Below are 14,878 nucleotides of genomic sequence, written 5' to 3'. Positions count from 1 at the left end.
GAAGTTAAAGAGCCTTTCATTGCGGAGCGCGCCGCAGCGGGTCCCGCTCGCCGCCCTCGCCGTGCGCCGGGGGGTGCCCCCTCCTCGCCCCTCGGACTCGAGCCTTGCCGGGCACAGCTCTGCCCGGGTCCCGGTAACCCACGGCTCGGCTGCCGGGGCCACACACGATGCCCGGCACGTCTGGGCTGCGCCCGGGGGCTGCCCGCTCCGCGGACGGGACGAGGCGTGCGCGGGAATGAGTTTGTGGGGAGATGCTGCTCTCGGCTGTCCCCCGCTACAGAGCGATGGGGGCGGAGGGGAAGGGGCCACACTCCCGCTGCCTTTTTGCTGCCCAAGTAGCCCTTTGCTCCGACGGGCGGGATCGCTGCGGTGCCGTGTCCCAACCAGCTTTCGTCGGGGCAGCCTTGAGAGTCGGCAAAGCTGTTCCCACCCCTCCCATCCGCTCTGATGCAGAAGGGCGAGCGCTGGAGTGGGAGGGGGCGCCTGTGCCCACTCGCGGGCAACGACGGCCGCTCGCCCGCTTTGCCCCGGTGTGGGCAGAGCCCGTGCGGCTGCCGGGACCGGCGGTGCGCTCAGGTCAGGGGGCTCCCTCTCGCCCCATCCCTCAGAGGTTGCTCTCGATGCCCGGGCATCATGCGCCCTTAAAAATATAATCTGCCCGGTAACAATCAGCGCGCAGCGGCGAGAGCCCCAGAGCTATTGGCTATGCAAATAGCGGGAGGGGAAGCGGCGCCCCAAAGTCCCCGCTCGCAGTTTTAAGGCGGTATTTCCGTGCCCGCCGCCCCCGGCCCACCCTCCGCGCCGGCCGCGGCCGGGGGGCTGAGGGGCGGCCGCTGCGGGGACCCCGCGCCCCGCGGGGCTGCGGCCGCTCGGCGCCCGCCCCGGCTGCGCCTTCCCCTTCGGGAGCCTCCGCTCTGCCGCAGCCGGCAGAGTTCGCAAAGTTGTCACATTTTGCAGGCGGGGAGCGAGTGCCGGGGAAGTGCGAGCAGGGTGGAAGTCACCCTGTGTGGGACATAACTCCTCTCACCTCCCCCCTCCTCCACAAGCCAACCTTTCTCCCTCCTCCCTCCTCCCTCCCTCCCTCCCTCCTCCACCGCGTTTCCTAGAAAGTTGTATCAGCGTGGCCATGCAATGCTAAGACGGTTCGCCTGCTCGAAACACGAATGTGTGCCGGAGGAAGTAGCGTGGTGGTGAAGATTCCACCTCGAAGACGCCGCGAAACCCCCCACACCTCAAGGGGGTTTTTTTGGGTTCGCTGTTAGCGGGGAGCTCTGTCCCCCTCCTGCTGCAGGTTTAAAGGGGTGCCGGAGCAGGGAAAGGGAGACATGGATCTGGCGCCCTGCTCTACCAGGGCATTTCGTACTTCGCCCCCCATCGTCAGGGTGGGTACAGAGGGGAGCCCACAGCTCCTTGCAATAAGAAAAGGAGAGGGAAATTCATCGTGACGAACTCCCTCAGAAGGCAAGTGTGGAGCGGTTTTAATTTGATTGCTGGAAGGAAGCAAAAGAGAAGCTGTCATTTGTGTCTGTGTGTCCCTATACGAGGGCCTCCTGGTTCCTTGTTAGCTTATAGAGAGGGAAAAAAAAAAAAAAAAAAGCGCGTTTGATGTTACGTCTGACCAGCTGCTGTTCTCCATAATAACAAGAGAGAGAGAGAGAGAGCTGCCTGCCCTGGCGAGTTGCGTCACTTCGCTTCAACTTTAGGCTAGAAATCAAGAGAGGGAGAGACAAGTTTCGAGGGAGGCAGGAGCGAGCTGGAAAGCCCTGCCGTCTTCCTCCCACCCACCTACCCCTCCTCCTTTCCCCCTCTCCTTTCCCCACCCCCTTCCCCCCCTCCAAAAAAAGAAAAAAAAAAAAGAAAAAAAAAAGGAAAAAACCTTTCCCATCAGAGAAAGAGGGAGATCTCTTTGGAAACATGGAGCTGCTGTGCTGCGAGGTGGATCCCATGAGGAGAGCTCTGCCTGACCCGAACTTGCTCTACGATGACCGCGTTTTGCACAACTTACTAACCATAGAGGAAAGGTATCTGCCCCAATGCTCCTACTTCAAGTGCGTCCAGAAGGACATCCAGCCCTTCATGAGGAGGATGGTGGCCACTTGGATGCTGGAGGTTCGTACACCCCGGCCCCTCGGAGCGGGGGGAGGCAGAGCGGCCACGGGCAGCACCCCGGCCCCTCTCCCCCTGCAGCCCCTCGCTCTTCTGGTCATCGGGTGGCTGCTTCTTGTCGATCCCCTCTCCTCCTTGTCCCCCTCCGGAGCTCAGCCGGTGCGGGAAGGGGAACGGGGAACACCGACAGCCCGCGGGGGAAGTCGCCCCTTCCGGGGGGCTCCGGGAGCGGGGTGCAGGAGGGGAGGAAGCGCGGCGTGTTGGGGGGGGGGGGGGGGGGGGGGGGGGGGGGGGGGGGGGGGGGGGGGGGGGGGGGGGGGGGGAGAGAGTTGGAAAAGTCATTTGCAATTAAAAGCAAAGAAAATCCGCCTCCGGGAGCGCTTGTGATTGAGGCATTCCTGGGAAAAGGGAGCAGCGCCCGGGACAGGGCGAGGGTCGGGGGGTGCCCCGTGTGCCCCGCGTTCTGCCCGGCGAGGGTTCCGTGCCCACGTATGCAGTGGGGAGGACGTGCCTTTTTCTCGCCATGTTGCGCTGCATGCGGACTCTGCTCGCAGGCGCCGAGCCCGGCTGCCCCCGCTCCTTTCCGGGGGGCTCGGGAGTGCCCCCCGCCCCCGCGGAACGGGACCCCCGGTGTGTCGGGGCCGTGGGGCGAGCGCTGAACCCCCTGCTCGCCCCGAGGCTTCAGGCACAGCGGCAGCGGGCCCGGAGCCCCGCAGGCTCGCCTGCCTTGTGCTGGCCCCACCAGCCATCCTTTGCCCCTTCGGATGTCCTTTTGGGGGGACCTTTCCCGAGCCAAACCCGCTGGGTTGGAAAGCCCAGACTCCCCGCTTAGTTTTCATGTGCGATTTGTGCTTTTTCTCCACGGCTCCGATTTTTGGTAAATTTTTAAAACAATTTTGCTGCTCGCTGATTGCTAAAAGGATCCAGGCGGCTCGGGCTCTCTCCACCCCACCTCGCCCTCGCTATGTCTCCCGTCCTTCCCCCCCATCTCGGGATTGGGGGCGCAGGGCTGGGGGACAGCCGGCGGAGGAATTTTTACAATTGTCGGAAACGACAGGGGATCGTCCCGGGATGCTACCAGCCCCAAAAGCTGGACCGCCGGGGAAGTTTTGATATTTTTTATCGATTTTTTGAAAATATGACGAAATAAAAAAGAAAAATTGGGTCAAAAAAAAAAAAAAAAAAAGGTCTGAGGCTGCTCGCTTGTTGCTGGATGGGGCTTTTCGGCTCTCCCACACAGTGTCTTGAATTCATTTCTTACTGAATGAACTAAAGGAATGTGAAAGCCGATTGACAGCCTTCCCAGCCTCTCCACAGATCTCCCCCTCCCCCAAAATTTAGCTCCCCGGGAAACAAAAATAGCAGGAGCAAAAGCAAGGGAAGTAGTGGTCTGTTTGGTGGGTTCACTCATTGATATATTTTTTTCCTTCTTGTCTCTTTCTCGCTTCCCACCCCCGTTTCCCTCCCGACTGCCCCATCGTTCTCTCCCCACGCTCTTCACTTGCAGGTCTGCGAAGAGCAGAAGTGCGAAGAAGAAGTTTTCCCTCTGGCCATGAATTACTTGGACAGATTCTTAGCTGTGGTGCCCACTCGGAAGTGCCATCTGCAGCTGCTGGGGGCAGTGTGCATGTTCCTGGCCTCCAAGCTGAAAGAGACAATCCCCCTCACAGCCGAGAAGCTGTGCATATACACGGACAATTCCATCAAACCCCAAGAGCTGCTGGTAAGCAGCCCCATTCCTCCCTCTTCTCCGGCACAGCACCCAGCACTTCGCCACCCAGCCCTTGCCTTTTAAAAAACCCACGCTTTTCCCGCGTTTCTGAAGGGCCACAAAGTCTTGGGGTTCGGCGCTGAGGGCTGGGGACACCCGCGGGAACATCCCTGTCCTCCGGAGCCGCCTGGCAGTGCCATGAGGCGCTCCGGCCGCTGCCCGCCTCGGGCTCTGCCAGGGGTTCTGGGCTTGGCGGTGCCGGGAGTGGGTCCGTCCCCGCCGTGTCCCCGCCGTGTCCCCGCCGTGTCCCCGCCGTCCCCACGGGGGACCTCGCCGGGCGCACGTGCGCGGGCGGGCGGGGCGGCGGCGCCACCTAGCGGCAGACACGCGGCAGTGCGGGGCCGGGGGGACCCGGGATGCTCGGGGGGGCCCCCAGGATGCTCGGCCGTGCCCAAGGAGTCCCACCTGGACACGAGGAAAAACTTCTTCACTGTGCAGTGACCGAACACTGAACAGATTGTCCAGAGAGGGTGTGGAGTCCCCCTCATAGGGGGTATTTCGGAGTTGTCTGGGCACAATCTTGTGCTCTAGGATGACCCTGCTGAAGCAGGGAGGTGGTACGAGGTGCCCCACTGTGTGGTGCCTTCCAGCCTGACCCATCCTGTGTGATATGGCTCAGTTAAACCACCCCGTGTTTGCTGCTTCTCTCAGTTCAGATGCAGTGGAAGCAGAAACAAATGGATAATTACTGAAGGAAATAAGTGACGTATACATCATGATGCGGAGCACTGAATGTGTACCAGAGCCCCTTGGTGATATGGATGTTAGGTCAGAGACATGACTGTAGGCATCCGAGTTGCAGGAGAATTTCTCCTATGAATCACTGGGAATTCCCTCTGGGGAGGCATTGGGGTTGATAGCTCGTGCTTCCACAGAATTAGAGAGCCTTGCCCTCAAAGCCTGCCTGGCTGTCAGGGCAGGAGGTGTCTCGTTGGCAGCACAGATGGGCAGGGGAAGTGCCGTGATCACCATGTGCAGATACGCAGAGCGATGTCCATGCCTTCTCACGCCACGTGGATTGAAGCATGTGTTTAAAGTGCTTCCTTGTCGTCTGGGTTGACCATTCTCTCTCAAAACCTGTCACATCAGTAATGCTGGGAAGAGCTAGCCTTCGTTCACATAATTGCTATTATGTTCCAACATTTCACAGGCTTTCTTGAGAAACTAAAGAAACCCATCTGGTTTCTGTGGCCTTTTGCATATATGTTAGATTTTTCAGGCCATGGAGGACTCTGTCATAATCCAGCAGGAATGTCCGTAGGAAAGTAACTTGCTCTTAAAGTGGGCATCTATTCAGGGAAACAACTGCAGAAATGGCATTGTGGGGTCCATGTTTATGGTTTCTCAGCAACGCTGGTTGACGTCTCCGCGGCTGCAAAATTAAAGGATCTTTTTTTTTTTTTCTTTCTGTCTTGCTAGCTCTGTGAGCTCTGCTGGGGCTCCCCACCATGCTGGGCTCCATCAGGCATCATCAGGACTTGGGAACCAGTGCGTGGAATTTAGTTAATAGCTAATAGTTGATGTATGAGACAAATGCGAGTCGGAGGCCTGAGTTTTGCTCGCTCTTTGGGGCACTGTAATGTGTTGAGAACTCGGTTTAAATGCTGAAACATGCAGGTCATGTGCCCCATGGCTGGATCTGGTGGTGGGGTGCTGTTTGCACATGGAATCCCATTCCAGGGAATGGCCGGTAGTTACGTACACGCCCAAGTTTTCCTTTGATTGCAGTGGGAGTTTTGGGCGTGCAAAGAATCTGGGAATGGCTCCTACATGATTTACTGGCAGATAATTTACACAGGCTACTTCTTGGCTGTGTTGTGTGCATTTCCTTTCTGCAGAGCCTGTCTTGGAGTAGTTTAAGCACCATCAGATTTATCTGCAGGACCTTTGGAGTATAGTTTTGGGAGGGAATGCCATCAAGCCAACTTCCCCAGTTTTGAAAAAAGGAATGTATATCTAGGTTATTTTTGTGCATGGCTGTCCCTAGGGCTTTAAATGGCTATAAAGTAAGGACTATAGCCATTTAAAAGAAGTTAGTAGGGAAGGACCACAGTGACCTTGGCAATATCTAATTGCGGACTAAACTTTCTGGGTGGGCATTCAGCAGTGGATAAAAAAAAAAAAAAAGTAAAACCTTGGCAGGAGCTGCCAGGTCTCATTATTTTCAGTAGAGCCTGACATTTCTGGTGTTCAAAAAAAAAAAAAAAGAATATAAAGTCAACAACTTCAAAGCAGTAGAGGCATATGGAAAAAAGGGTTTGAGCAAAACAAATTTAGCAGTGATAAAGTTATAATAAGAAATAAGCAGAGGTTTTTTGCAGGCTTGCTTATGTCTTTTCTTCTCTTTTGCTCTCCCTGTCCCCCCCTTTGCAGGAATGGGAGCTGGTGGTGCTGGGGAAGTTGAAGTGGAACCTTGCAGCCGTCACCCCACATGATTTCATTGAACACATCCTAAGGAAGGTGCCTCTCCCTAAAGACAAGTTGCTTTTGATCCGGAAGCATGCACAAACCTTCATCGCCCTTTGTGCCACAGGTAGGCTCAGCTGCTCTGGCTGCTGTTCATAGTGTGGTTGGAAGGGCAGATTTTTCCTGGTGGTGCTTCATCCCCTCCATCCCTATATGATGTGGGAAGAGCAGCTGAATCCCATGGGACTGTTTGCAAAGGGCGTTGTGAATCAGGCCCCAAAACTGTGCGTTGGACAGAATTCTTGCAGTAGTGACCAGTAGTGGAGCTGATTTGTGTGGTGCTTTTGCAGTGAAGTCTTGTAAGGCTGTATTAGACCATCCTGGGTTCTATTTTACTTCATTCACTGCTTCTTTTAGAGGGCCACAGATACGTGTGAGGACAGCTCCAAATATAGAACCTATTGTGGCACATTAGCCCAAAATGTATTGAGCTAATGCATTGCATGAATGTGTTCATAAACTCTTCTTTAACTGGGCTCCATCCAGATAAAAGGTAAAATTGTGTGGTTTAGCATTTATGTGATACTGCCACAGCCCTGAAGCACAGGGAATGGCAGTTTAAAAAGTAATTGCTTTTTTTTTTTAAAAAAAAATTGGGTTCTTTCCTGGCTTCACCCCAAGATAGCAGTGTTTCATAAGGAACCATTGCGCTCCCTTTTTGTCATACAGCTGAACACAGTTTCTGAAGATTTAGATGAGAATAATTGTCTCTTTGGAAGAGAGGCTTTTTAATTTTGACCCATCTGCAAAACACTGGTTTTTGTTTGTGTGTTATTTTGTTGTTTGGGTTTTTCCTCCCTCAATTACTTTTACAAAATTAGTGTACTCTGAATTTTCATCCAAAGGGTTAATGGTAAGGCTACTTTTAGAAGTTAGACCTGGACTAGATAAACAGCATGCAGTGTTTTTCAGAGTAATTTTCAAGACGTGGATGGCTCAGTGTTTGAATTCACCAGTTTGACATACCTTGTCCTTTGTGATAGAAACCGTTCTGCCTGTGTGTTTGCAGAGGGGAAGGGAAGACTGGGTGCAGCTTTTGGGTTTGAACACCTGTTTCTTGGTATTTAAGATGTAGTGACTACTTTTACAATGTTTTCCAGTTCTTCCTACCTCAGATGATGTGTTTTAGAGATTTGTATATGGGCTGTGTTAGGATAATTGACTTTTTGGTCGCCATGATGCTCAGACTTCCCCTTGTTTTCCCACTGCTGCATGATCCTTTTCAGACCAAAGGACTCAATAGAAGTATTGCTCTAACACTGCAGGATCAGTCTTGGTGATTTCTTTGCCTTCTCCCCTTACTCAGGATGCATTTCCCCTTACTCAGGATACAGTCACCGTACTGCCTTATGTGATATGAAAAAGGTGGTCTTTCCCATGGACATTTCCATGGGTCTTCACACCATCAGCCATCAAACTCCAATACAGCTCCATGTTGCCTTCCAAACAAGACAGTATTCCCACTCTTTTGTTGCTTTCACTTCCTACAATAGTGTTTTGGTTTGTTTTCTTTTTAATCCAACACAACATTTTCTTGAGAGCCCTAGAATTTCATTATGGTTTAACATCTCAAATTCAGTCCATAGTCCTTTGCCCTTGAAGTTTTCCATATAACCAAACCATCGCAAGACTGGGTCATGAAAGAGTCTCCAAAGTCCATGGCTTCTTTCCACTCCATGAATTCTTTGGTGGTTAGCTCCATGCTCTAGAAGTCCTTTAACTGAGATCCAGAGCAGTGCCCCCTTTCCAGCCCTCAGCCCAGTCATGCAGTTTCCTCATGTGTGTCCCCCATGTGATCTGCATCTCATGTTATATGTTTCCAATGCACGAAATGAAGTCCTTTGTGTAGAGTTTAAAGAGGCAACAAGTCAAGAGTTTCTTCTCTTAAAAGTGAAAGATGTAATTGCTGACTAGCGAGCTTTGCAAAAGGGAGGGCACCATGGTGCTGGCCGGAGGTTTCCCTTTTTTTCTCACCCCATTGTTCACAGACCACTGTGTAGTTTTGAGGGGGACCCACAACACTTTTTCATTTCGAAAGCAGAGATCTTACCCATTATATATATATACTCAATACCACATTCCCACTTTACCTGTGAACTGCTACCTCAATTTCCATTGTGGAAATGTTGTTGTTACTGCAGAATTTCCCTTTCACCGCCACTCCTTGAAGAAAAGCCCCTTCTCATCAGACTTCCTTCCAGATCCAGTTGTCATTTCCTTTTCTTGTCCTGTTTGTTGCAGAGCTCTCATCAGCTACTCTGTTTCTTCTTTGTCTTTTTCCCTCAGAGCCTCTGCTCTCTGCCAGCCGGGGTTATGCCTGGTGTTTCATTTCCCCATTTGCCTCCTTTCAGCAACAGAACCTCCTCGGACATGTGGCTCCTTCTTCCCTTGCTCCCCATGTGTGTTTTTAGCCTGGGTTTGACTCTTTACTATTCCCAGACCTGACGTGGCTGCCTGGCTAATAGCTCTGGTCTGGAGCACAGCAGTGAATCTATTTCCTGATTCATCTCAGCATAGCTTTCTCTGCTTTCAAGTACTCTTCTCCTTTAAAGTATCATGCAAAATCTGGCATATTTTGAACTTTTCTCCCCTAGCCTTAGTTCTTCTTCATCAACTGCTCCCTTTTAATTTCCCAGCAAAAACGCTTTACCAGAAATTCCCAGGTGTTCACTGCCTGTACGGAGCTGGCTTTGATCTCAGTCCTGCAGCACTTAGTGTCTGCAAATGAAGAGGGAAGCAGCCAGAAACTGGGTGTTATGCTGGATGTGTAGGATCACTGTGATACTCATCCCTGTTCTCCTTTCCATCTGAACATTCCCCAAAAGGAGGTAATAGTCCATTCTTCTGCATGTTCCTTTTGGTCATGTTTGGTCACTTTGGAACTCTCTCTGTTTCTCTGCCTTTATTTTGAGCCCAATGAACCTGAACCAAGCTGTGTGGTTATAAATCCACAGCTTCTCCCCAGTCCTTGCAGTGATTAATGATTCACATGAGCATGACTAGAACTGGAATGTCTCCCTCTTTGCCCTTGGTCCCATTGGAACATATGGCTGCTAAGCAGGACAGAAGCTTGTGTGTCCTCCTGAATAAAGTTTTCTCTTCCATTGCTTTGCACTCACAAAGGTTTCAGGAGTCTCCTTCTCCATTAGGAGGGCATGGAAGTGGCATTTTCCTCCAGCTGCCTTGCTCATTGTACAGTAAGAGTGCATAGATGGACAGTATGCACTGGCATAGCCTGATCTGTCACCATGTCATTGTTTTCTCATTCCACTGGTGGCTCCCTGTGCAAGTCAAAATCTCCTTCAGAAGGCTTCTGAATTTTCAAGGCACTACGAGTATGCATTTGGGGCCTTTAAGTAGCGTTTATGGCTTCTCTCTTATGAGGAGAGACTGAGGCAGCTGAGCTTGGTTAGTCTGGAGAAGACTGAGAGACGATCTTATTATTGCATATAAATATCTCTAAGAGGGTGTCAGAGGATGGTGCTAAGCTCTTTTTAGTGATGCCCAGTGACAGGATTAGGAGCAGTGGCCACAAACTGAAGCACAATAAGTTCTACCTCAACAAGAGGAAGAATTTCGGTACATTGAAGGTGGCAGAGCCCTGGAACAGCTGCCTGGGGAGGGCCTGGAGCCTCCCTCTCTGGAGACATTCCAAACCCACCTGGACATGCTCCTTTGTCACCTGCTCCAGAGGACCCTACCTGGGCAGGGGTGTGGATTGAGGGAACTCCAGAGGTCCCTTCCAGCCCAAATGATTCTGGGATTCTTCAGCATGGGAGGTTCCTGTTTAGCTGTGAACCCAATGGAGATCATGATCGTTTTGCTCGCTGGAATTGCATTGCTTTTCCACTCTGCCCACACCTCCATCTCTTTACCGCTCTGCACCCTTTGTTCCTCTGTCTCTTTGCACAGCGCTGCACAGCTTGGAAATGTTCTCTGAGGGGCTGGCCATTTGCCTGTGCTGAGCTCCAAGCCAGGGAATCACTGCTGGAAGGAGTGGGAGAGGCCAGTGGTTACAGAGGTGTGTGCAGAGCCTGCCACGCTGCTGCTGGGAAGAGAACTGTGCATTATTTCCTTACACTTTGGCATGCCCATGATTTCTTCTTGCAGCCTATTCAGAGTCACAGATGCACCACTGCTTCCTTATGTTAGGCTCTCCTCTCAGAGGCTGTACACACCACGGTTTTGGTGCAGGATATCCCTTTCTTATGTGAGAGCCTGTAAGGGAATGGTTTTTGAGGGAGGGTGACCTGTGTGTGACAGGCTATCAGAAAGAGGAGCTGTAATGGAGACACTAAGCTCTGTGAGGAGCTTCACAAGATTTTAGATGGGTGGCAGGCAAACCTTGGAAGCAGAAGCCTTTGCAGACTTGCAGAGGCAGAAGGCAGCTTGTGTAAAACCCTGGACTCAGTCCCTGCATGGTCTTTCCTTGCCTCAGCTGAGTCCTGTGGCAGGTGGGATGTGCTCATGGTGGGTCCAGCATCCCAGTCCTCCGAGCCTGTGTTGTCAGCACAGAGGCCAAGAAAGAGCGGGAAAATGTCAGCTTAAGTCAGTTTCATACAGTGTGCCAAACCTCTGCCCACTGTTTCTGGGACATTAATAATCTACACTTGAAAGCTGAGAAAGCTTTTTTTAACTTCTGGGCCAAATCCTACCTCCTTCTTCAGACAGAAGTTCTGTGGAAGTCAATGGGAGTGTTGTCTGAGCGAAGACTGCAAGATGAGGTCTACAGCCCTGTAGTGATCTATGGGATGACCACACAGAATGAGGCCTGTTTGCTCCTCAGCATTCCTGCTGGGCATTTCTACTCTGCATCCCCTTTTCATCCAGTGTAAGTTACTGGAAGGTGTGATACAAATTTTGTTTAGGACTTGTTCTTTGCAGAGGGGAAGAATGAAGCAGAGGCTTCATTATGTAAATGTCTTAAGAAGTAAAATACGTGTTGCAAAGTGGCAGTGTTTACAAAAACTTCTTGCATAGCAGAAGGAAGAATAATTTGCACTAGTTTATTGCTAGACAAAGGAAGGCTCTTGCTTTCTCCAGGAAGAGGCAGCTCATATCAATATATTGAGCTTTCCACCCAATGGAGCCACGAGAACCAAGGAAGTACCATCAGCAAGTAGTCAGGGCCTCGGGAATGTTTCATGACCAGTCAAGTCTGGCAAGAGGAGGTGGAAAGAAAAAGAGAATGAGAGCACGTGCTGATACAAGGTGGCCTCACTCCAGAGCTGCCAGAGGAGTTGCCCTCCTTTCTACCAGCTTCAGGTCTGACATTTTGGTGGCTCAGGCACTAACATCATCCTAATCCTTGGTTATGAAGCTGTAAAAGAAGTGCAAATAATAACCAGTGCAAACAGTTGTTCAGAAATACCATTTCCCATCAGCTAATGAGCATATTGTTGTGAGTGCTCCTCTACTTTGCATACGTTGTTCAGCATGTTTCCCTGTCTTCACTTTTGGATGGTTGTGATGAAGCATTAACATTTAAGATACTTCAGACTCATTTGTATAAAGGCCAAATGCTGTTTGCTTTACTGTAGCCCAGGAGCAGAATTAGATGTCTGCCCTCCCATCTACTCACAGGATGGAATCACGTCTGCAACCTGGTTTGCTTGAAAGTTTTGTGTTTGCATTGAAGGGCTGAAGAGTCACCTGGTTTTGCCTTTAAAAGCAGAAATAGTTAACGTGAGGAAAATTTGCAGTGTCTTGGAGAAATACAAGAACAAGAGAAAAAATGGCCATTGCATATAAAACCAGCTGTATTAGAAAAAAAACCCAGAATACCACACTGACCCTGAAATTGCATTTGTATCAAAGCAGACAAGAATTAAATTCACTACTTCCATTGTTTATCTTAGACTTTTCTTTTAAGCTTAGATAGTTAAATATAGATCCATGCTTGTCTTCATAGTAAAAGCATTGGCTGGGTGAAGTCTGAGGCTGGCTGTGACCATTATTTATATAATTTTAATGTATCAATACTTGTTTTCCTGATGGATACCCTTTTTTCCTCCCTTTTTTTCCCCCCACCATGAGAAGAACTACCTTTTTTAATGACAGCAGTTTCCAACTCTGTACATAAATATCTATCATATTACAGAGATGAAAACTGGCTGCTGATAAAAAGCCCAACCAGCAGCCAGATCAGTAACATGGGTCATTTTAAGTAGGTTTAAGTAGGTAGGGTTCCCCCACCTTTGACACACCAAGCACATTCAGCCTGGGCATTTGTCAGTGCTCTTCTTCTGCTGATGGTTTTATTTGTTGGCTGCAAGTTAAGGCTTCCCCTTGCAGGACCTCTCTGGGTTACTTCCTCCAGTTCCCTTCTGCTTTGGACTGACTGTCAGCCTTGCATTTTCCTGGCTTGAAGGTAGTGAAGACCACTGGACTGGGAGACAGCCAGCAAAACAGCTCAGCCGCAGTGCTTGCAGCCCTGGAACCTCAGCGTGGATTACATGTGCTCCACTGGCAGGAAAACCTCCTCATGTCCTGGCTGTGTCAGCTCCAGGCTGAAAGTGGGGGGCAGGTTCAGGGTACCCTGAATTTGCTGGATGACCCTGGCTGGATGGTGCACAGGTGGCTGTGTTTCAAAGGGTGCTGTTTCTTGCGCTGCCTTTCTTTATTTCCAGAGCTGGAGTCAGTGGGGTTGTGCAGGGCTGGTCACTTGTTTTTGAGGCCTTTTGGGAAATAGGTGATACTAAAGCGGGGATGGGATGGTTCTAGTGTTTATTGCCTGGAAATAGAAAATAAAACAAGTTGTGCTTTCTAACAGCCCAGTGTCTTCCCTTGAAATGTTTGTGTGCTCAGATTCTCATAGACCACGCGCTGTGACACTGCTTCTCTAACTTATAATGAGACTCTTTTGTACTTTTCCCATGGAATGGCGTAATCACAGAATCAATTAGGTTGAAAAAGACCTCTGAGATCATCGAGCCCAACTATAAACCTATAAATCACAACAAAGTTAGAGTCAGAGTCATGCTTTAGATGTAGGCTCTGGGTTCATGTTAACCAAGTTTGCACACAGAAGGATTTAGCCTATAACCTTGCTTCAGGTGTCCAGGGAGAAGTGCTTTTTATAAAATTTCAAGTGTCCAGTAAGAAGTGCTTTCTGTAAAATTTCTCCTGTAGTTTAAGTTTCATCATTTCCTACAAGAATTTTTAGTAAATGCATATGTTTCAGCTTGCATTTTTAGGTTCTTTTTCTGTGGCCCCCACCTTTTTATTTATTTATTTATCAATTTATTTATCAATTTATTTATTTATTTTATTGTTTAGCTTTTTTTTAAATCTCAGGACAAATTTTGAACCTAATTTGGGAGGGTGGGGTACAACAGTTTTACCTGGGTGAAAACTGAATGAGGATGGTGAGACTTGTCTTGTTGTCATAGCAGAAGCAGAGATAAATGCTTATAATTGAAAATAGCATGTAAAAAGCTTGTTTTGAATTTCTCAATGGAATCTAAGAGACTGGGGGGGCGGTTCTGCATCCCCTCAGATACGGTACTTAATATTTATGCTTTCATTGCACCTTGACAAACATTTCACGTAGTTATTGCTTTGCTTGAATATGGAAATATGTTAATTATGGCCTTTATTGCGCTGCCTGCTCTTTTCCTTAGCCTTTTCTATTCAACCCTCTAGGTGGCCCAGCACAATGTGGCTTCTTTTCTTTCAATGAGCTCTTTCCACACTAATAGGGTCCAGGGTGATGTGGAGAACCATGTGCACAAAATTGGTGCACCACCCCCCATTCCTTTGTGGGCATGTCAGGTTAAATTCATATCAGCAGGAGGGTCACTGCCATGATTTTCAATAGCTCGAGATGAGGTGATGACTTCAGACAATGGTGCCACACTCTCCAGTTGGAGACACTTGCCTCACCAGTTGCAGTAGTTAATTAATATGCTAAAAATAGAAGCCAGTGATACAAATCGCTGCCTGTTGTACAACAAAGACTGGGCATGTGTAGCTTTGATAGCCAAGTTTATGGTGCTTGTTATGGAGGGAAGTTAGTTTAGAGCTAGAGGCAATGTAAGACTTTCTAGATGCTGAGCTTTAGTCACTCTGGGCCTCTGGCCATTCGCTCGCTGTCTCATTTGCATTATGAATGACATTAAGGGAGCTAACAAGGTTATTGGGCATAGAAATGTTCGCATGTGACCCCACGTGGAAGCAGACCTACAGCAGTGCTAGTTGGCAGGGACACTGTGCCTCTTTATTCAGCTTCCTAGGAAGACAGTTTCTGGGAGTGGATCTAAAATCAGCCACGAGAACACCGGCATTTGGATAACGTGGAGGTCGTGATGCGAGGCAAGGAAGTTCAGAGGGCAGGTGGAGCTCTGTCCTTCGCTCAGCCCATTCTGCCTGGACATGGCACCTCCCCGCACCATCTTTTTACTGCATCCTGCCTGAAACTGAACGAGGAGGGGAAACCTGTGGAAAGTCAATTGCTATCTGTAGTTCCCTTGCGTGAGAGGTGGTTTGGTACATCCAAGATCAAATATGGAAGTTGCTTCCCAGCTTTTAGGGGTG

At 49.8% G+C, this 14,878-nt stretch overlaps 1 protein-coding gene across 3 annotated transcripts in view; it reads left to right on the top strand.

Annotated features, from left to right (window-relative positions):
- The first annotated feature begins 1,082 nt into the window (after positions 1-1,082).
- Positions 1,083-14,878, top strand: part of CCND2 (cyclin D2) — a 31,148-nt gene continuing 17,352 nt past the window's right edge. The window contains exons 1-4 of one of the 3 annotated variants that reach the window (XM_015628320.3): positions 1,083-2,109; positions 3,614-3,829; positions 6,251-6,410; positions 12,714-13,112. In XM_015628320.3, the coding sequence (XP_015483806.1) occupies positions 1,915-2,109; positions 3,614-3,829; positions 6,251-6,410; positions 12,714-12,856 (714 nt within the window). In that variant the 5' untranslated portion in view covers positions 1,083-1,914 and the 3' untranslated portion in view covers positions 12,857-13,112. Of the gene's footprint in view, positions 2,110-3,613; positions 3,830-6,250; positions 6,411-12,713; positions 13,113-14,878 lie in introns of those variants that run through there. The other 2 variants (XM_033514489.1, XM_015628319.3) reach the window with 2 other exon arrangements.

Source organism: Parus major, chromosome 1A (assembly GCF_001522545.3).
Source record: "Parus major isolate Abel chromosome 1A, Parus_major1.1, whole genome shotgun sequence".
Lineage (NCBI taxonomy): Eukaryota > Metazoa > Chordata > Aves > Passeriformes > Paridae > Parus > Parus major.
This window is presented reverse-complemented; position numbering and strand designations above follow the sequence as displayed.